Source organism: Neodiprion fabricii, chromosome 3 (assembly GCF_021155785.1).
Source record: "Neodiprion fabricii isolate iyNeoFabr1 chromosome 3, iyNeoFabr1.1, whole genome shotgun sequence".
NCBI classification, from domain to species: domain Eukaryota; kingdom Metazoa; phylum Arthropoda; class Insecta; order Hymenoptera; family Diprionidae; genus Neodiprion; species Neodiprion fabricii.
In genome coordinates, this window is record NC_060241.1 from 4,683,842 (window position 1) to 4,704,033 (window position 20,192).

The 20,192-nt window shown below is 36.4% G+C and overlaps 2 protein-coding genes across 3 annotated transcripts; one reads left to right on the forward strand and one right to left on the reverse strand.

Annotated features, from left to right (window-relative positions):
• The first annotated feature begins 2,977 nt into the window (after positions 1–2,977).
• Positions 2,978–17,907, forward strand: LOC124178892 (plipastatin synthase subunit B). 2 transcript variants are annotated; one of them, XM_046562669.1, is made up of 12 exons: positions 2,978–3,498; positions 12,320–12,452; positions 12,705–12,980; positions 14,121–14,273; positions 14,386–14,612; positions 14,731–15,001; positions 15,112–15,279; positions 15,494–15,690; positions 15,894–16,083; positions 16,168–16,525; positions 16,620–17,067; positions 17,183–17,907. In XM_046562669.1, the coding sequence occupies exons 2-12, from the start codon at positions 12,320–12,322 to the stop codon at positions 17,318–17,320; spliced, it is 2,559 nt and encodes an 852-aa protein (XP_046418625.1). In that variant the 5' UTR covers positions 2,978–3,498; the 3' UTR covers positions 17,321–17,907. The 2 variants fall into 2 exon arrangements, with proteins under 2 accessions (XP_046418625.1, XP_046418627.1); XM_046562671.1 differs by lacking the exon at positions 2,978–3,498 and adding an exon at positions 12,093–12,131.
• LOC124178893 (putative DENN domain-containing protein 10 B) lies at positions 17,339–20,017 on the reverse strand. The gene is made up of 5 exons (XM_046562672.1): positions 19,971–20,017; positions 19,384–19,583; positions 18,785–19,219; positions 18,577–18,694; positions 17,339–18,382 (listed from the first exon to the last, which is right to left on the reverse strand). The coding sequence occupies exons 1-5, from the start codon at positions 20,008–20,010 to the stop codon at positions 18,111–18,113; spliced, it is 1,065 nt and encodes a 354-aa protein (XP_046418628.1). The 5' UTR covers positions 20,011–20,017; the 3' UTR covers positions 17,339–18,110.
• Positions 20,018–20,192: the final 175 nt, after the last annotated feature.

Sequence of the window (20,192 nt, forward strand, 5' to 3'; positions counted from 1 at the left end):
TAAAACATAATAACCACTTAGTCGTCACTGATGCTGACAAAGGCAATATAACAGTCGTCACGGACAAGATGGATTTTGAACAAAAATGCCAACATATTCTCAATGATTCCGACACTTATACTCTTATCTCTCGTGATCCCACCAATAAAATACAGAAAATACAGAAACAAGTCGATGATATGATAAGCCTGTGGCACCAGAAAAAATTTATAGATTCAAGCTCGGCAAAAAATCTTAAAACCTACAACTCTCTGCCTCCTAAAATATATTTTCTACCAAAAATTCATGAAAACAATGTACCTCTCAGACCAAAGATAAAGATAACAAAGATAAATTTCAAAAACAAATTTTTGGTATAGCCATGGGCTCACCGATTAGCCCAGTAGTAGCGAATTTAATACTCGAACGTTTTGAACAAAAAATTCTTTCACAGCTTCCTTTTAGTCTCCCTTTTTACTACCGTTACGTAGACGATATTATAACTTGTATAAAAAATGAAAACTTACAATTCCTTCTGAATAAGTTCAACAATTTTCACCCTCGTATACAATTCACAATTGAGTTGGATAAAGATGGTAAAATCAGTTTTCTTGACACTGTGGTGATTAATCAAAATGATACTATAATCTCAGATTGGCATCACAAACCAACTTGGTCTGGGAGATACATTCATTATAATTCAAATCATCCTATAAAACATAAAAAATCTGTCGCGATAGCCTTGTTCGATCGTTGCCTTAAAATTTCAAACCCTCAATTTCTCAAAAAAAAAACCTAAAACATGTCGAAACAACTCTCGTTTCAAACGGCTACCCTTTAAAATTCATTAATGATATTAAAAAGTATAGAGCGGAAAAAATGTACGACTCGATTGATTGGAATATAGACTCTAACAATCAACCCAATGATAAGGACAAATTCGAGAACTCCATCTCTATACCCTATATTGAAAATCTTTCTAGCCAAATTAAAAAAGTTTTGAAAATTGAGGGCATCGAAATTACTTTTAGAATCAACAACACTACCAAATATCCTCTCTTTTCTCATTTAAAATCTGTAACTCCCAATTTAGATAAAATCAATTGTGTGTACAAAATACCATGTCGAGACTGTAGCAAAAGCTATATTGGACAAACGTCACAACATTTAAAAAATATAATTTCTGGCCATCGCTCTAATATTAAATGCCATGATACTGAAAGTTGCGCTTTAGCAGAACACTCTTTAAGTCTTGGACATAATTTTGATTTTAACAACTCTATAACCCTAACTACAGAACCGAACTGGTATGAACGTATTATTAAGGAAATGATCCATATTTTTAAGAACAAACATCTCAGCCATTTATACTCAAACATTCTCTAGTTTTGAAATATTGGCGTTCTTTGCTCTGGTTGGTCATCAGTTTCAAATCCATTATAATCGAACATAGATCAATATCAAACCTCATTACCATAGATTCGCGGATCGATATCCGCTAATCTTCACTTCCGTCCAAAATGCTGAACTAATAACATCTAAGCAGGAACAGCTCGTCAAAATTTGTGAGTAATCTGTCTAAACTTAGTTGATCTCTTGTTTATTTCAATTCTCACACGCTTATTAATTTATTCAGTCGTCAAAATTTCACTCACGTAAACTTATTTTATACTATTTTCGCCATCCGCAATTTTTACACTTGACCTCGAAATTGTCACTCTAACATGTGACAATTTATTAATTTATAACTAAGTTACAACACTAGCAACTATTCTTATGAACGTAGTCTCTGTTTCAATTCAGAATTGTTCTTTGAAACTTTTTTGTTAATCGTTGTAGCCTGAGGATGGTCGGCAGGGCCCGGCCGAAACGTCGAAAACGTTTAAACATGTTGCGTTTTCCCAACAATTAAACTCTCTTTACCTGACCAGAATTTTCGACTAAACTTTTTTCTTCAGTTACTTAAAAGTTTCAAATTTTGTTCAATTATTATTTATTCATTACCCGACAGTTCGTCGCTAACAATTTACACCCTTACTTTTTGACACTTTCGATGAGGGGAATGGGAAGAAGATGCGAGGAGAAAATCGAACGAATCTGTATCGTGGATAAACACATTCATTGCAACGTGTTGATATAATAAACGTAAATTAGGTATTCAAAATCGAAGGTAACATTCGTCACAATCAAACCTCTTATCACAGCTGTACAATGACAAGTCGGAAATCGGAATAACCGCGTTTGTTGAATCGAACAATTTTTTTCCAGTCATCCAGTTTGACAGCCATCGACGTTTTTACATACGTATGTATTTCTACAACAAATGAATCTGATGCAAGACGGGCGAATTACTTGAAACGTTTCGTCTAATGGTTTTCCTCTCTCTCTCTCTTTCTCTCTTTTGGCTCGATTTATTCGAAAGCAAGTATTTAAATTAGAATAAAATAGATTTTTTACAGCTCGATTTTTATCGGAACATGTTTTAAAATCGAAAACGATCGTTTGTCATCCTTGTATTAACCGTTCCTTCTTTGTTCCTTCGAATCATCACGTCAACGATTTTAACAAACGGAATTTGACCAAAAGATTCGGCGATTTTAACCTTAGAACAACAAAAACAACAATTAACGTCATCGACAAGTTCGCGACGACGATTGGTTGATAATTTAAATTTCGTCGAGTCAGGTCGTGTTTGAAAATATGTTTTCTCACAATATTTTCACAGTTCCTTTGTTTTCACGAATAACGAAGTGAAATTATTAACGAAGATCGACGTTACACGCGTATACTTGTTACATACACAGCGAGTGACCATGATAATCGCGACTCTCGCTATCTCGCATAATACGATTCTTTTTGATTCAGGGAACGAGCGAGCAGCACCAACGGCAATGAGACATATAGTTATTACCCGGATTGAAGCCTGTGTGGTAGTTTCGTATAAAAGGCAGGGGACGACGTCAAACGCCCTACACTCCCGTAGTATCCGTAGCGGAGGCCACCGCCATAAGTTCACCGACGATACTTTTGCATTCGGTTTTTTATTTTTTTTTTTTCTTTATTCCCTATTATTTTTTATTTATTTTTTTTAATTTTTTAATTTTTTAATTTTTTTTTCGCCACTTCCAAGACTTGGAAAAATTTACATCGTTGCGTTGACGTTTCGTAAAACGTGCGGCAGTGAAAATCGCGACACAACCGCATCGGTCGACGAAATCGATGTAAAAGAGGGAAAAAAAAAAAAAAAAACAAGGCCTCGTAGATTGTGGATAAGTGCGGGAGATTTTACCATTATTTATAAATATATATATATATTGAGTATTTTGTTGCTCTTGTTAAATTCGTCAGAAATATTCTTATATAAATTATATAGTGGTTTTGGTGAATATACATATTATTATACAATATTTTACTTGTGCAGTGTGTACTATTATTATTGTTATTTTATTTTTTTTCTTACCACCGTTCTTCTTCGTCGTTTTTATTCGTTGATTCGAAGAGAAGTGATAAAATTTCAAGGTAAGAATTCGTTTCCCGTTATTTTCCTTTTTCCGTTTTTTCCCGTTAGTTTTTTTTTTTTTTTTTTAGTTCAATGTTTTTTCGAGTTTCGTCCGCGTGATCTAAGATCAGCGGAGACGCTCTAAGGTGGTGAAACTTTCAGTTGCGAATCAACTTTCAGTGAGGTTTTACACGATCGTTGAAAATTTTGTTGAACGTACGAATTGGAAAAAAACAAAATTTATACGCTCGTAATTCGTAATTTTGGTTTGAAAATATGTATTTCTTTTTTTTTTTTTTGCAAAATTTCATTCGCTTTCGATTCAAATGCGATAAATTTCTTGGCAAGTAATTGTAAAGAGAGCCCGGAATGCATTTTAAAAAATGTTCAAGTCCTAGTAACGTATGTAACGATAAGATGATTAAATGAAACGGTTATAAATTAAATTGAAAGAAATTGAAAAATAAAAAAAAGTACCCACAGAAAAAAAAATAGTCAATCATACTGTACAATACAATAATTGAACCAAGGAGATAAATTACGGAGGTTGAATAATCGCGCGTTTAATTATATTATATACCGCATTGATTTGTCGCAAATGCGATTGTACAAATACGTAATTACGCGGGAATATTATTTTTCCATACACGCGCTTGGACGGAATACCGATGTAAAGAGAAAGGTGGAGAGAGAAGGATAGATACGGAAACTGGAATTTTCGTGTATTATTGCAGAGATAAAGAACAAAAGAAATTGACCGATGTTAAGTTATTTTTAGTGAGTAACGTGTTGCCGATCCGTCCGAAACACGCAAATTATATTCCTTAAATTATGTTGCAAAACAGGTTTTACCCAGTGCAAGGAATGCGTGGATGATACAAATACAGAGGATTGAAGTCGTCGTTCGATGCTTCGAATCCGATGCATTTCTCTTTAAGATCAGTAGAAAAAGAGAAAAAAAAAAGCAAAAAAAATTGGTCGGTATATTCTCGCGAAAAGTTTACCGATTATTCTTTTCAGGTCGCAAAAAATGTTTCATTTCATTTGTTTTTTTTTTCAAATTTTCCGTTAATTTCTCTGAACCATTTTGAATCGTTAACTGGGGGGGAAAAAATGGATAGAAAAAAAAATGTATATTTACACATATCGCATCTTCCACTAAAAGTTGAATTGTTCTTATTTGTACAGATCGATTGTCGATGATAAACAATATTTTTGAAAAGAACTGGTAGAAGAAAAAAATATTTCTTCAACATCGTTTATTTCAAAGTTAAATTTATCCTTAACGATCTCTAAATCGATTTGATCGTTTCGATCGATCGACGGAAATTGTATTTTTGAAATGGATCGAGTTTTTTTCTTCTTTCTTTCTTATTTTTTTTTCGTCTTTACGAGAATATCGTAAAACGATCGATTTTTCAGTACAAGTGGGTCAAAAATTTAAAGGAAAGAAAATTTAAAGAAAAGGGGGAAAAAAATTTTTTGGCACCGACTTTGAAAACAATACGCGTGTGTGTGTGTGTGTGCGTGTGTGTGTAAGAGTCACGTAGTTCGTTGCACCTTGCTTTCGTATTTTCTGTGAGTCACGTTACAAGGACACCAAGTAAAAGCTCGAACTGCAGCTCGTTAATGTCTGCAAACTCGGTGCTCATCGCTTCGTTGCACATCGTTTCTGCATAGCAGCTGTTGCGATTTATTTTCGCGATCCACCGACCGAACATCATTCAATATCCATATCAAACCGCGCTGCCGCAGGATATCCGTGAGGGTGAAATCATCGGCGCAATCACCTGCGGTTTCGCGCCGATGATGACGATGACAATCCGCGTGCCGGTAGAAAAGGAGATCGGCGACGAATAATAGGCGGGGGTAAAAAAAAAAAAAAAAAAAAAAACAACTAGAACGGCTGATCGATTGATAAGGAGGAAAGTATGAAATTTTCAAAGACGCGAAAATATAATTCGTAGAGTCGTGAAAATGTGGAATATTCAAGTATAAAAAATTAAAAGTATATATAAAGTTTATAACATATATCGGAAACATCTAGATTTTGTGTATATTAGTGCTGTGCGATTAATAGATTAATCGACAGCTTCGATTAATCGATTTTCCAATTAATCGATCAACCCTTTCGGTCACATATTTTTCAACGTTTTTTGTGGTCGCTGATCACGAATTTGAAGTCGGAATTCGATAATTTTTAAATCCAATATGGCGGATCCAATATGGCGGACGTAAAGTCGAACATACTATAAAAATTCGGTAATTCTGGCCGAACATTAGAATTTTCCATATTTCAATAGTCATGCGAAGTGACAAAGATCATTTGAAGTTGTAAATAAACTCTGATAAGGTTAGGGCATGAAAATTTTTGCGATGTGACTGAAAGGGTTAATCGACGGTTTCGATTAATCGATGTTGCCTCGTAATAATTTCGATTAATCGATTAATGAAAGAAAAGATGAATCGCAATACTCAATTAATCGATTAAGCTATTTATTTGATTTTTCCACACTTTGACTTTCCATATTTTTGAAATCCACAAATCAAGTTGTCGATTCTTTAAAAATTCGATATTGTGGTAGATTTATGTTTTCATCTTTCCATTGCAGACCGTAAATTCTTTCTTTCTTCTTCGTCGCACGGCGAACTTTACATGTGTATATCAATGTATGCTGCTGTACCGCAAGTGAAGCGGAACTTGAGTAATTGAAACGCAGGAGAATAAAGTTCCCGAAGTTAATACTGCGATGGAAAGAGAAACGAGGAAACGAAAAAAAAAAAAAAAAAAAAAAACCTTGTTTCTTCAACGACGATTACTTCGTGGGCAAGCATCGCGAATTAGTTACAAAAATATCCTTGCGATTTTTTTTCATCGCTGACTTGTATGTACGCACCTGGATTTATGAATGATTGATTTTTTTTTTTTCAAATTTTTTTGTCTCTCTTTTTGCAACAACGTATCAGATATGCAAAGTCAACACGACCGTTTATCGTTACGTTGTAAGAACTGCAGACTTTCCAACAGATCGATTTCTTTGTATCACCTCTCTCCTCCAGGCTATTACTTGTCGAGTGTTAGAGAGTAAAAAAAAGAAGGAAAAAAAAAAATACACAAGTAGAGTCACTCACTTGAGATCGATTATTAAAACAACCTTGAATTAACGACAGGAGAAAACTTTTTATAAACACCAAAGCGTTGTCTGTTTTGTTTGTTTTTTTTTTTTTTTTTTTTTTTTGTGTACTAATTAATTAGTTTTGTATTACTCGTTATAGTATTATTTTTTTTGCTTTTTCTTTTTTCTCTTTTCTTCTCCTTCAATCGTCGCGCACCAAGAAGAACAATAATTGCGAAACAAAACGGAGATAAAAAAAAAAACCAAATTCTAGACACCTAAGAGAACTGGCAAAAAAAAAAAAACGGCGAAGAGATGAAACGAAAGAATTCACGCGTCTCGCTTGAATCATTGTCGTCTGGCTTCAGAAGTGATTTCCGTCAGGCTGACTTATGCTTTTACAATATGTTATTCCTGACACTCGCTATTCGAGCATGACCATAAGTATCAGCTTGCTATTTATGTGGCGTTGACCAAGTAAAGTTACTTTGTGTGTACCGCATGCGTTTTTCTTCAAGAACGACGATGACGATGCCGATTATATGTGTAACAATGTCGCGTGTCTAATGGTATATGGTGAATTTTGAGGTAAATGAGCGTACAATTTCTTATTTTTTTTTTTTTTTTCACTGCATTCACTTCAATGTCACTCAAAACGAATTTTTGCACTAAAATTGACCGGAATGAAAGAAATTACGGTATGAGGACCTTATATTTGGCGGATACGAAAATATATTTTTCATTACACTATTATATTTGTAAATGATATAAGGTCGTATCCGAAATTTTTTTATATCTCGTAAACGACGCAAAAACCTTTGATACATAAATATTTATCGATTTTGGTAAGAATTTTCAAAATTTCTACATTTCTCACAAAATTATACAGAACGTAAGTTGCCGTACAAGGTCGTCGGCGAAATTCTTTTTTTTTTTTTGGAAAACGCTTTGAAACCCTTTGAAATGTGAAGATTTATCGATTTCGGGAAAAAAACAAATGTCAAAATCATTTCTTCAAGTTTGTATTTTTTTGCTATTATCGTTGAGCATAAATTTACCTCTTTAGGTATTACTATGTAAATTTAATTGTGTAGCATTTTTCGGGCGATACAAATGAATAAATAATCTAGTAAATCTTTCGTTTCGAAGGTTTTTGCGCGATTTAAGATGAAAAAAATGCGGATGCGACCTGATAGTTGGTATACATTTTTTTTATTTTTTTTTTCGTCTTACGGTTAATACCGAAAGTTAAACTGAAATATTGTTTGTTCTACCGTTGATTGAAAATTTTTTGCTTGGGGAAAAAAAAAAAAAAAATTTCGCATCCGCCCTTCTACCGTTATACTTCGTAGTACGAGGTCGTACGCGACTCTGACATGTGTGGGTAATTAATAAATTATTGTGGTTTTTGTTTAATTATTTGTTCTGTTCAATTTATTTTTCAACGAAATCGCCGCCGAGGCTCGTCGAAATTCCGCGTGAAATGAAGGTTTCATCAAATTGTCCGATCGTGAATCGGCGTAACGGAATCACAGGAGCGAAGGAGAAACTAATACAATGAGAATTTCGCAGGGAAATCGGTGTAGGTTCAAGTCGCGTAGAGAACGCGTACCTTTGCATGCTTTATTTATAATACAGGGACAAGGTCGTTGATCGTAACTTTCGTGTTTCAGTTTCACAATAATTTTACGCTATTCGATCACCTTGCCAATAAATGCAGCCGCATTACGTTATTAAATGCAGCCCGTTATTCACGTACAATCTGTAATACAAATAATACGCATAAACGATCTCTAATCTAATCTGCGTTATAAATTTATATTCCAACAATCGAACTGGCTTATACATATTTATCATATTCATTGAAATCTGTATAATCCTGTAACGGTTTATCATCGTACTTCCTTTACATACACAATAGGAACAAATTTGCGGCTTGTGTATGAATGAATCAGGCATGAGAGTACAATCTGAACGCTGCAAAGCGGCGTGAAAAAAATATAACGAAACTGATTCTGAGATTAGAAATTTGCAGCGCTTTATAGTTTTCGATTCAAGATTATACTTCAATGTCTTCTTTCGACTGAAGAAAAAAGATGTAGAAAAATTTTTTACGAATTCCAATTGAGCAAGAAAAAAAAAGATAGGAATGATATAGTTTTTTTTTTCTTTCTTTCGTTTTTTTTTTTTTTTGGTTCAACAGTGCGGTTTTTGTCAAACTTTGGTATGACAATTTTCGTTTGTCTGCCGAAGTGTTAAGGAGAAATTGTTTGCATAACATTCGCTTCTTGAAACTTGGTTTTATGATTTTAGATGGTTTTTTTTTTTTTTTTTTCATCTAAATTATTTTATTTTTTGGTTTTGAGACGTCTGTTTCTCCTCCTGACTGTAGACGTGCAGATATTTCCTAATTAATATCGCTCTCGTATAAAACTGTAGGATGATGCAAGCGAGGTACGGTGGGATTTTTAAGGACACAACAAATAGAAATCATCGTCCTTGCAGAATGTTGGTGTATACATACGGATTTATATATATATATACATATAAAATATAAATCAGTGTACACGGTGATTGCATTTCGAGACACAGAAGGTAAGCAAGAAATGAGAAACATGAAACCAAGTGAAGAGAAAATTATTTTAAACAATATAAAATAATAAATAAAAAAACAAAGCAAGCCCCATTTACGTTCAATGCCAATATTTCGTGCCAACATCTGTGGACGTATATTAATCAAATAAATATCTCAACGCGGAGCCTGTAACAGATGCATTTAAGGATAATATAAGAAGTAGTATACAATATATGTATATATATATATATTGTATGACGAGGAGGAAAACTCGGTCTATTCTCGGGCCGAGTCTGAGTTTGCAATATCGAGTCGTAGGTCAAGTCAAAGATAAAATTATTTTGCAAATACGGGAGGCGAAAGAACGAATTTTTTTTACAACAAGAGTTGTTGTTGTTGCACGTTTTTTTTCACGAAGCACCAAATTGAGGTCAGGATTGCGTAACGTCAGATTTGTTCGCTACGGCGCATGCGCGCGGTGCGGAAAATATCACTTTCAACTCCCAAGAGTTGAAAGTGGTATTTTCTGTACTCCGCGCATGCGCATTTGTAGACTCACTCAACCGCTACAGTAACGGTTACTCTGTGGGCGTAAAGTGCGCGTGGAAAAACGCGTAAAACACGCTTCATGGTTTTTTTTTCTTTTTTCTCCTTTTCGTGCGCTTGTGTCACAGTTGAAAGAAACCCTTTCACTTTTCTCGGTCCGGAAACCGAGTTCAGTCTCTTAACGCCTTTGCAGACTGGCCGATAAATCTGATCGACGTTTATAGACGGAGATATAAACCATAGAAATAATTAGCATGTGCGGTATTTATGTTGTATACAGGATTTCCTGCATTGATCTATTGACTTTCTCAGTCTTTTCATGTAACGCGTACGACGCTTGATAGATGATATCATGTCACGGTATAAAAACTAATATACCGTAAGGAATCGTAAACATTTTTTTTTCCCTCTTTTTCCAATCGATCTCAAATTCAGGGTTGTAATACCAAAGACGCAATTTAAATTCGCAGTAAGTTGCGAAAATCTAAGCAGAGAAAATTATTGTCACGAAAAAAAAAATTAACATTCAATCGATATTTATTAAAAATATGATTTTTATCACTTGGTTCGAATAAGTTTGAAATACAACGATTTTTGCGGAAAAAAAAGAACACCTTGCACTTTCGGCTGGCATTGAAAGGATCAGTTTTGTCAGTCGTAAGGTTGTATCAATAAATTGGTAAAAGCAGAAAAAAAAAAATAAATAAATAGATAAATAAATAATGTACTCTATAAGGCCAACGAATCGCTGCTTTTTTGACATAATGACTGATATTTGCGCAATAGCTAAAACAGATTTAAGAGGAATTTAAAAAAACAAATACAATCTCTATCTATAAATTTATGTCAAACTATTTTCTTTTTTTATTGCGAATACCAAATTTATATATATATATATATATATATATATATATTTTCTTGTCGCGCGCTTTGATTAATTAACAATAAGATTTGCATATAGGAAGAAATTGAATCGTCATTGACTTAAATTAGTATCGTTTTATTAAATATTATTTCTTGAAATAATATTCTTAACCAGCTCCGATTGTATACTCCTTGATTGAATGATAAAACAATTTAAAACTCAGGCTTCGAAGGTCCTGCGTAGTGCAAAATTCAAACACGAGATGCACCCGTCAGCTTTGTGAGATATTCGATTTTACTTTCTACGATAAAAGAAATAAAAAATATTTGCAAATATGTTGTAACGCTGAAGCGGCGAGCAATATTGAATGTCTACAAGATACGTTATGTTTACATTGAAATTGAGCAAATTGGAGATTGCAACATCGTTATAAGTATTTTATGTACATAACATGTGCTCGTCAAACTGCAGAAACGTATCAAAATATATTCCTGTCACGTGAAATAACGCACATAGAAGCGTGTAATAAGTTTTACTTGACTTTGACACGAGGATATATAATTATTCAAACAATCGGATTCAAGAAAAAAAAAAAAAACACTTTGAGCAACTCGCAGAGCAGTGTTATTGCTGGTTTACAAATTTTTGAACTACACGCGTTGAGTGTGTGTGTGTTTTTTTAACTGATATAACTGATCAATTCCATTTTTACAAGCGCTAATGATTCGTTTCAATTGTAAAAGGGGAAGAAAGGAAATTAGGACAAAGACTAGAACAAGAAATTATAAAATAGGCAAAGACGTGAGAAGAATTGCTGACCGAACTTAGTAAACTTAACGTAACGTAACGTAAGAGAAAAGTTCGTTATTGTGCAATTTTAGAATGACTTCTTCAATGGGTTGACTTTTCAAAATATGTATAAGTCTGTTTTGGTTCTTACGGTTTACCAAAATACAGACAATCCTGAAGGTGCGGAGTAGCGACTTTTTCTAAACATGCATCGTTACAGTAACTTCACCAACTTCAACCTCCTAAAGAATATAGTTATTCAGGGACGAGTAATTGATCAGAATTACAAAACGGGAAAGAAAAAACGCATAAGAAAACTGAAACCCCGGTAATTAACAAACTTCCGGCATTTATTCCATCAATCAATTGGTGTACAAGTTTTTAGGAGTAATTATTCGTTGGCAGCTATTCGCCTGCAGACTGTAAATTATGCTCGCAGTGTTTTTTTTTTTTTTTTTGCATATCAATGGTTATACTTACAGGTGTGTATTGAAAGTAGATAGACGCAATATTTACATCGTATATTCCTTACTTTGTACGAGACGTATTGCTAATTAATTTCGATTGCGATACGCGCAAGAAATATTCTATTATGCAATCATTGTAACACCATTTTATCGGTATATATTTATTATTTTCCTGAAATTATCAGTAAGGATATCTCTGTGCTAATTGTATCCAATGATTTGTATAGAAAATTGCTCAACGCTTTGCACTCGAGTTGGCAATACATTCCTGGAACTTCTGTAACAAATTTTTCTAGTACGAAAGCTGTCTTTCCTCATTTTCTTGAAAAGTTTTTCCCCCATTTTTTCTTTCAATTAAATTTCTGTCTGTATTTTTAAAAAAAATCTATCAAATTTGTTGCATTGTGACAAATATCTCCCGAGTATTTCTGTTATACGTTATAAGAAATATTTACATCCCTTATTTTGTTTTCGTATTCACAGATGGGTTCGCTGAAACAGTTGTCAGTTCTCAAAGGAGAAAACACAGGCCGAAAGAACGAGGAAGTATTCGTTCATAAAATATTCTCCCAAGTGGCGGCCAACAATCTGAATCACACAGCAATTGTCTACGAAGGTAAATTTTCGTTCACCCTTTTGTAAATTGTCGTCGCTGAAATATCTCACCGTGTCAGAATTGAAAAAATTCTAGGATACAAGAAGAATTCTGGGCGATGAAATTCATGAGAAAACCATGTTCAAATATTTTTGATAATTTAGCTGTGTGGTCTATAAAGTAAGAAAGTTAATTGAGAAATAATAATTTGCGTTGACGGACGAAACAAGTGAAAAAGAACGTTGCGATTAAGCTTTTAATCTCGTTTTACAGACGAGTTTGGCAAGGACAGAAGTTTGACTTACAGTCAGCTCGAAGCGCGAACCAATCAGCTGTCACGGGTCCTAGCAAAACGCTGTCGTCGATCCAGCAGCCTCGATGCCCTCGTAGCAATTTCAATGCAGCCTACGGATCGTCTTCCGACTCTCTTGCTGGCTACGTTGAAGGCCGGAATGGCTTACCTTCCGTTGGATCCAGGGTTTCCAGCTCCCAGAGTTAAGCATATCCTGAACGAAGCCGAGCCCCTCCTCGTGGTCGCCGAAGATGGAGGTGAGCGATGAAGAATCCTGAAAAATTCACATAGTCGAATAGATTATTGTTCCAAGATTGCAAATGTACACAATGCACCCTGCGACGTAGAAGGTCTAGCGTAATTATTAGGTCGTAAAAAGCTCCCGCTGCGCTGTAGAAAATTAAACTCCTGCGGTAATAAACAAACGGTAAAAAAACGAGTAGCCTTGGCTCTGATTCGCGTGAAAAATTATAATCAGAGGCAGTGAAATCGATTATTCCACTGCAGAGCAGCCTGGAGTTATGCAGATTAATGGGCAATTTTCTTATAGTTGCACAACAAACGGTTCAACCCCAACGACAAGGCAGCTGTGTCTCGGATGCGAGTTATTATTAATAATAATTATAATGAACGGCAGATAATTAAATCCTGTTCGCTGTGTGTTATTGCTCGTAATACGTTGGTTGAAATTTTATTGACATTCTATGATTATTCTCTGCTATAACGGTACGGCATTAAAATTTTCACGCTTGAATGAACGTATCGTGAAGCTGACGCTATCGCATTAAAAACGAATCAACTAATTGATGTAATGAGAAAAATTCTCTAAGAGAGCAAATAACTCTGTGAAAAAAATTCCCAGACAGGTACTCCCAGCTCTTAAACCTACGTGGCATACGTTTATTCTATATATACATGTTGACATGGTGATAGTGGGAAGTATTTTGTTGCTCAAGATGCAAATCGTCATTGGAGTGCGATAAATTAACATACTAAGATAAAATTATTACATTGAACGACAGTTAATGAAATGAGAAATAAAACCCTGTATGACACCAATAATGTATATTCACAGTGTATGTTTTTTGCCATCAATTTGGAAAGGAATGTTTGCATTCTATCGCTTCGATATCTTACTTCATACTATCAGTAATGTCAATCAATTACAGTTGCAACAGTGACAGATATGATCAGAAAATAGGATACATTGGCACAAGGCTACTTCTCAAGCAGAAATTTCTTGTATGCAAAATAACATTGCGCAATGTATTTGCGTGGCGGTAGATGCGAAAAGTTTTTTGAATAAAGACTCGTTCAAATGTAACTTCAGACAATCAGCAATTTTGTTCGGGGTTTATCATTTATTAATTTTCATTTATTCGATCGCTCGATTCCAGCCGACATGACAATATACGAGGGCACGCCTGTCGTTACATACGAGAAGCTTCTAGAAGAAGCCAGCAAAGAGTCGACGGAGCCCATGAATTTGGACACGTGTTCTGACCTGGCGATCGTTTTGTACACTTCGGGAAGCACAGGGGTGCCGAAAGGCAAGTGATAGTACCGATAGTACATTATTACAAAGTAAGATTACGTTCCAATTCAAGTGAAATATGCTTGACGGGGTGAATTTGAAGGAAACCTTTTGTACCTTCTACTCAGGCGTTAGACTGCTCCACGAAACTCTGATGAATCGGCTCCGCTGGCAGTGGAGGGTGTTGCCTTATTCGTCGACTGAGGAGAGGTGCGTTTTCAAAACTGCACTGACTTTCGTCGACAGTGTGCCCGAAATCTGGGGCCCTTTGCTTCAGGGAAGGAGCATCGTCGTTGTTCCAAAGCATGTCACAAGGGATCCGCAGAGGTTCATTCAGCTTCTGGAGAAACACAATGTAAGCGAACGATCCGAACACACAAATTTCGGCCATGTGACACGAGGGTCAGAAAGAAGACGAAACTCGCCGTTCCTTTCGCCTCAGAATTGTCTGACAGTCGAACTTTTTTCTACAGATCGAACGACTCGTACTTGTCCCGTCTTTGCTGAGGACTCTCCTAATGTACCTGGAAATGCAGGACAAGGAACTCCTTCAGAGCCTGAAACTCTGGGTGTGCTCGGGCGAAACTTTGGCTATTTCATTGGCCGAGCAGTTCTTGGCCAGATTCCGGTCCGGCGAACATGTTTTGGCTAATTTTTACGGCAGTACAGAAGTTATGGGGGACGTTACATACCATTTGATCAATCACCCTCAACAGCTCAAGGGTCTGGACAAAGTACCGATCGGTAAGCGACGGTGTTCATATCTTTGAACAACATTGTGAATTCGAATTTCCGTGAGGATAGAAGCAAATGAAAGTAAAATATGAAGCGAGTTCTTTCAATCCAATTTACAGGCAAGCCGTTAGATAATACTGCCGTATACCTTGTTGACAAGGAAATGCAGTTGGTGCCGCAAGGAGAAGTCGGGGAGTTGGTTTGCGCTGGTAAAAACTTGGCAGCTGGTTACGTCAAAGGAAGGGACCCGCATCGTTTCTTAGACAATCCACACGCTGTGGATCCAGGTGAATATAAAGAAGGAATGAATAAGACGAAAGAAGAGAGTCATTAGTCTTAATTAATGGGATTGAAAACATTGCAAGTAGAGGATTGTGTGACGAATTCGATTCACTGATTTTTTGTCACTTGATTTTGGTCAATGGACAAACTAAGAACGTCGAGGCGTAATTTTCAAGAGCAACAGATTATTCTTCATAATTGTTATTACTTTATCTACAGAATACTCGCGGATTTATCGAACTGGTGACTACGCCAGGATCGTAAAAGGCATAATGATTTACGAGGGGAGGACTGACGCCCAAATTAAAATCCGAGGACACAGGGTTGACCTCGCAGAAGTGGAAAGAGCTGTCGTGGCATCCCCTGCTGTCGACAAAGCGGTCGTTCTCTGTTTTAAACCCGGTGAACTTTCGCAGGTAAATGAGAGGCAAAGAACATGTGGAATAATGTTTGAATATTGAGAGATTACAAATCGCAATCATTTTACCTCGACTTAAATTGTGATGCGTTGAATAAAGATTGTATCAACTCTGCAATTTTTTCAAATGTGACGAATAGTGTGAATACCTTGATAGTTTTGACTTCCATTTACCACAACTAATTATCTGTCTTGTTACAGGCACTCATTTCGTTTGTGACGGCCAAAGACAACATAAATATTTCCGGACTGCAGATCGAATCTTATCTGCACACCATTCTACCGCCTTACATGATACCGCAAGTGATAGTGATTGATTCCATTCCTCTATTGGTGAATGGAAAGACTGACAGACAGACACTGCTGATGCAATACGAATTGATGAGCAACAGTGAGTGAGAAACAATGATAAAATACAAAAAGCTAAATCCCTACTTTACTTTTTTTCAAACTTCTTCTTCATTTTATTTTGCAGAAGAGGAAATCGCCGTCGATTGCAACTACGAAAATGTCCCGCTGTCTCTTCTCCCTGCAGCTCAAGTCCTCTTTCCCACGGTAGCATCAGTGGTCGGACGTAGCGCTCGAGCAGCAGTGACCATCGACGCTAACTTTTACGAGCTGGGAGGAAACTCTCTGAATTCGATCTACACCGTTACCAGACTTCGCGACCAGGGCTACCACATTGGAATAACTGACTTCATAAGCGCAAAGAACATGGGGGATATACTGCAGAGGATGAATGTCGACTCAGATTCCGACACCGATGGCTCTGCCAACGGAGAACAGTACGTTTTTGAGGAGCTCAATAATTCCCACAAAGAAGACGTTGTCGAGTGAGTATACACTTCGATAGTATTGATCGAAAAGCTGCTTAACGATAGGATTCTTTTGGAATAAACCTTATCTTTGCTAACGTCTCAACTACAGAATGATCACGGACAGTTTTTACTCGAAAGCTGACCTGGAGAAGTGGTTGATGCCTGACATTACCAGAGAAGATTACTCAGATCTGATGCACAAGCTTTGGGATCCTCTGGTAGAGAAAGGATTAAGTTTCATAGTGAAATCCACGTCTGGCGAGGCACTAAGCGTCGCGTTGAATTTCGACGCGAGAGACGAGCCTGAGGTTACGATACATTCAAAACTGACAGTAATATTTGAGTTTTTGGAGTACCTTGAGGGGCCAATCCGAGAGGGACAGCTGCCCAAGGGGAAGGGACAAATTTTGCACTGTTTTATGATGGGAACCAACAGCAGTCTCACTTCAGCTGAGAATATCGCTCTTATGAGGGAAATGGAGGAACATGTGCTCAGAGTCGCCAGGCAGAAGGGCTTCGCTGGCATATTTACAACAAACACCAGCCCGCTCACACAGGTAATTAGCTTTTTCTGTATCTAGAAATTTTAGGAAAAACGTTATAAGAATGTCGAAAATAACATTTTTTTCTACTTGCCAAATATAAAACTAACTTATCAATCCGTCTTTACAGCAACTGGGTACCGATATCTACAACTATGAAGTCTTACATGACTACCAAGTCAACAAATACATTGCGCCCGATGGTTCGATGCCGTTTGGAAACGCGCCAGACAGTCAAAGAGCAATCTGCTGTTGGAAAAGCGTTTAGCACTTTCTGGTCAATAGATTGGAAATTACTTGTAGTTGCTCATGTGATTAGTTTGACTGGTTAATGGTAGTGAAGATCTGTACAGAATTGTAAATAAGTATTCAACCCGACGAGGATATTACCAAATAGATATCATGCATGAAATAAATCGAAGGGCGCACACGAACTAGAAATTTTAATGTCTTTACATATTTATTTGTCTGTAAAATGAAGAAAACAACTGCTTTGCTCCTGTTTCCTCCAATCATTATTATAAGGTACCTGAAGTTGTTCTCATGAACGTTGAGCATGCCTCAGTGTGGAATAAATTTAAGTTAAACATCTGGTACTCTTTAAATATCTTTAGCCGATGAATACGTATTGGTTGCAAGTTTTAAAAGTAACATTCAACTGCTATAACGGAGAAATCTGTGCGAACCCCATAATCATTCATAATTATTTATGATTTAGGAAGTAGTTTTATTTGAATATATATTGATTAAGGTATTTAGCATTAAAAATCACAATGATTTACACTATTCATCTGTCAAATATTGTAAATGCACTTATCACTAGCACCTGCCTAAATAAATCGTAATTCATAATAATTTACGCAAGATCCTGTTTTTTTTTTACCTTATCCCTGAGATTTTCAAGAAAATGAAAATCAAAGAGCCACGCATTCACGATTAACTACATAAATTAACAACTGAACAAGTGATGTAACATTTGCTCACCTTATTCCAATGGAAACCTCTACTTGTAAGAGGACTCGGAACAAAATAAGAACATATTTTGTGTGTGTAAGAGATCACAGCATGATTAGGTTTTCGGCGATTGCTAAATTGATGAGAAAGTTCTCGACTGCAGGGGCTAAGTTTTTCTCTTTAAACGTTTCGATGGATACCATTTTTCTACCTTCAGGCGTTGTTAAACTTGCCAACGATTTTAACTGATTCAAAAGATCTTGTGTTTTATCTGAGATCTCTGATGTTATTTGCACCTCCGAGTAAGACGGATTATCTCCGAGCTGGACCATGAACAAGGCTATTTCCTTGTGTGTCTTCGTCATCGTTAGACTTTCTGTAAAAAAAAAAAAAATCACATGGATGTTAAGGATTGCGTGTTTTTTTCGAATTTTTTCACGAAAAGGGAGTAAAGATAATGGATGAATAATTTGAAAAAAGTTGACGAGCGGTCAATCTTCTGTCTCGAAGAGTGGCTTATACCAATACACTGTGAAAATGGTTATGCAAATTATAGCAATTTTGTAATACCTTTTGCATGTGACGCAATAGTGATTTCTCTTGCAGGTAAATTCACGAGTAGATCGTAAAGCTCAGCCCGTGAAGCGACTAGACTATCCGTGCACCCTGCGATATACGAAGAATGACCCTGAAATATCCAAGCAAAGATATTTAATAATGGCCAATGTATGAGACAACAAATGGGCTAAATTTCAAAGTCCCATGAGGAGAAATAAACCTTAAGCTCCAGTATCTCATCTTTAACCAGGTCGACCCATGGAAATAAATATTCGGTAACATTTCTGTGTTTCATAAAAGCAGGGAAGGTCCGTATCCATCTAAGAAGCTGTTCAAGGCTGTGGTGGTAGACTATTATCCGTTTCTTCAGCAATATCGCTGTGTATATAAGAATCGTCTTCAGCTCAAAAGTCTTTATCAAGCCTCTGAGGTTGGTGCTGTTACTGGCAACTTTTCGATCGCTGTATTCATTGCAAACAAACGTTCCGTTATCCTGAGTTGCGCAAGAGCCTTTGGTGAATACGGATAAATAGAGCTGCAGCAACTCTATTGGACTTCCAGTCCTACAGTACATTTTGCTCAAGACACGACACAGTGCCTCGTATTTTGGTGGATTGAAATCTGTCGCGAATAAAACAAGCGCAAACTGTTTTACCTGTAGGAAATGAACGAAGAAATTATCTTTCACAGTTTCCCTAGAAATGCTGCGAAAAAATAGGGAAATTCTTTTTCTGATCACTCTAAGAGACAAGTAAATCAAAACTTTTAATCAAAATCAAAAATATTGAAATGACAATAGTAATTAACAAAATATCTTGCCCTGGGTAAATTATCGGAGTCGGAAACTTCGGTGCATTGAATATAAAACCAGGAGTTGTGAGAGTGTCTGGCATAGACGAAGGGTAAAATATCATTGTGCTCAGATTGTAGGGAAGATTTTCTGAGCACCAAAACTTTTTGCGATTCTGTAACATCGGGGTAGTTCCAAGTCCACAGAACATCACCGTTGCAATCCTTTTCTGAAATTATTGACACCGTTTTTACTTTGGTCAGTCAATCAATATTTCCATTCGCAATTCGGCGCCGAGATCGAAACGTTATTCGAAATTACCACGCCGCTTCGACGCACAAACTCGCTAATCGCAGTAGAGTGAAGTTAGCCGCTGTTGGGTTCCATCTCTCTTACCGATGCGGTAGGTAGTATACGTGAGGCAAAAAGCGGTGGACTTCACATTACGAAAAATCCCGTGACCAACTAACCATTGAGCCAAAGTCAAAATACTGAGCTAAGAGCTCATGGAGCGAAATATACGATGCATATAGGGTAAATGCGTTAGCGAATCGCTCGGCAACGATGCAAACGATGGAATTGGATGTTTTTTTCGTAAATAATCGATCGAAATTACCGATTATGCCGCAGGAAAGCAGCTCCATTGCTGGCGCCATCTTGTTCCACGTGGGTACTACGTGAGTTGTTGAGGTGTTTTCACAGTCAGACAATATTATAGTACGACAAGTTTTATTACTGGAAATATGTTTTTGTTAAATTTTCAAATTTAAAATCAGGAATTTTAGCCTGGAAAACGCGTTTACAACCGCTTCACCATTTTTACATATAAACGGTCGTG

What these genes read in the sequence shown, in the direction of transcription:
- LOC124178892 (XM_046562669.1), top strand. Translation starts at nt 12,320, where the DNA reads ATGGGTTCGCTGAAACAGTTGTCAGTTCTCAAAGGAGAAAACACAGGC. An exon ending in CACAGCAATTGTCTACGAAG is followed by an intron (nt 12,453 to 12,704) that starts GTAAATTTTCGT and finishes CTCGTTTTACAG; the next exon opens with ACGAGTTTGGCAAGGACAGA. An exon ending in ACACCAGCCCGCTCACACAG is followed by an intron (nt 17,068 to 17,182) that starts GTAATTAGCTTT and finishes CCGTCTTTACAG; the next exon opens with CAACTGGGTACCGATATCTA.
- LOC124178893 (XM_046562672.1), bottom strand. Translation starts at nt 20,010, where the DNA reads ATGGCGCCAGCAATGGAGCTGCTTTCCTGCGGCATAATCG. An exon ending in ATGAGATACTGGAGCTTAAG is followed by an intron (nt 18,695 to 18,784) that starts GTTTATTTCTCC and finishes TGGATATTTCAG; the next exon opens with GGTCATTCTTCGTATATCGC. An exon ending in TATTGCGTCACATGCAAAAG is followed by an intron (nt 18,383 to 18,576) that starts GTATTACAAAAT and finishes TTTTTTTTACAG; the next exon opens with AAAGTCTAACGATGACGAAG.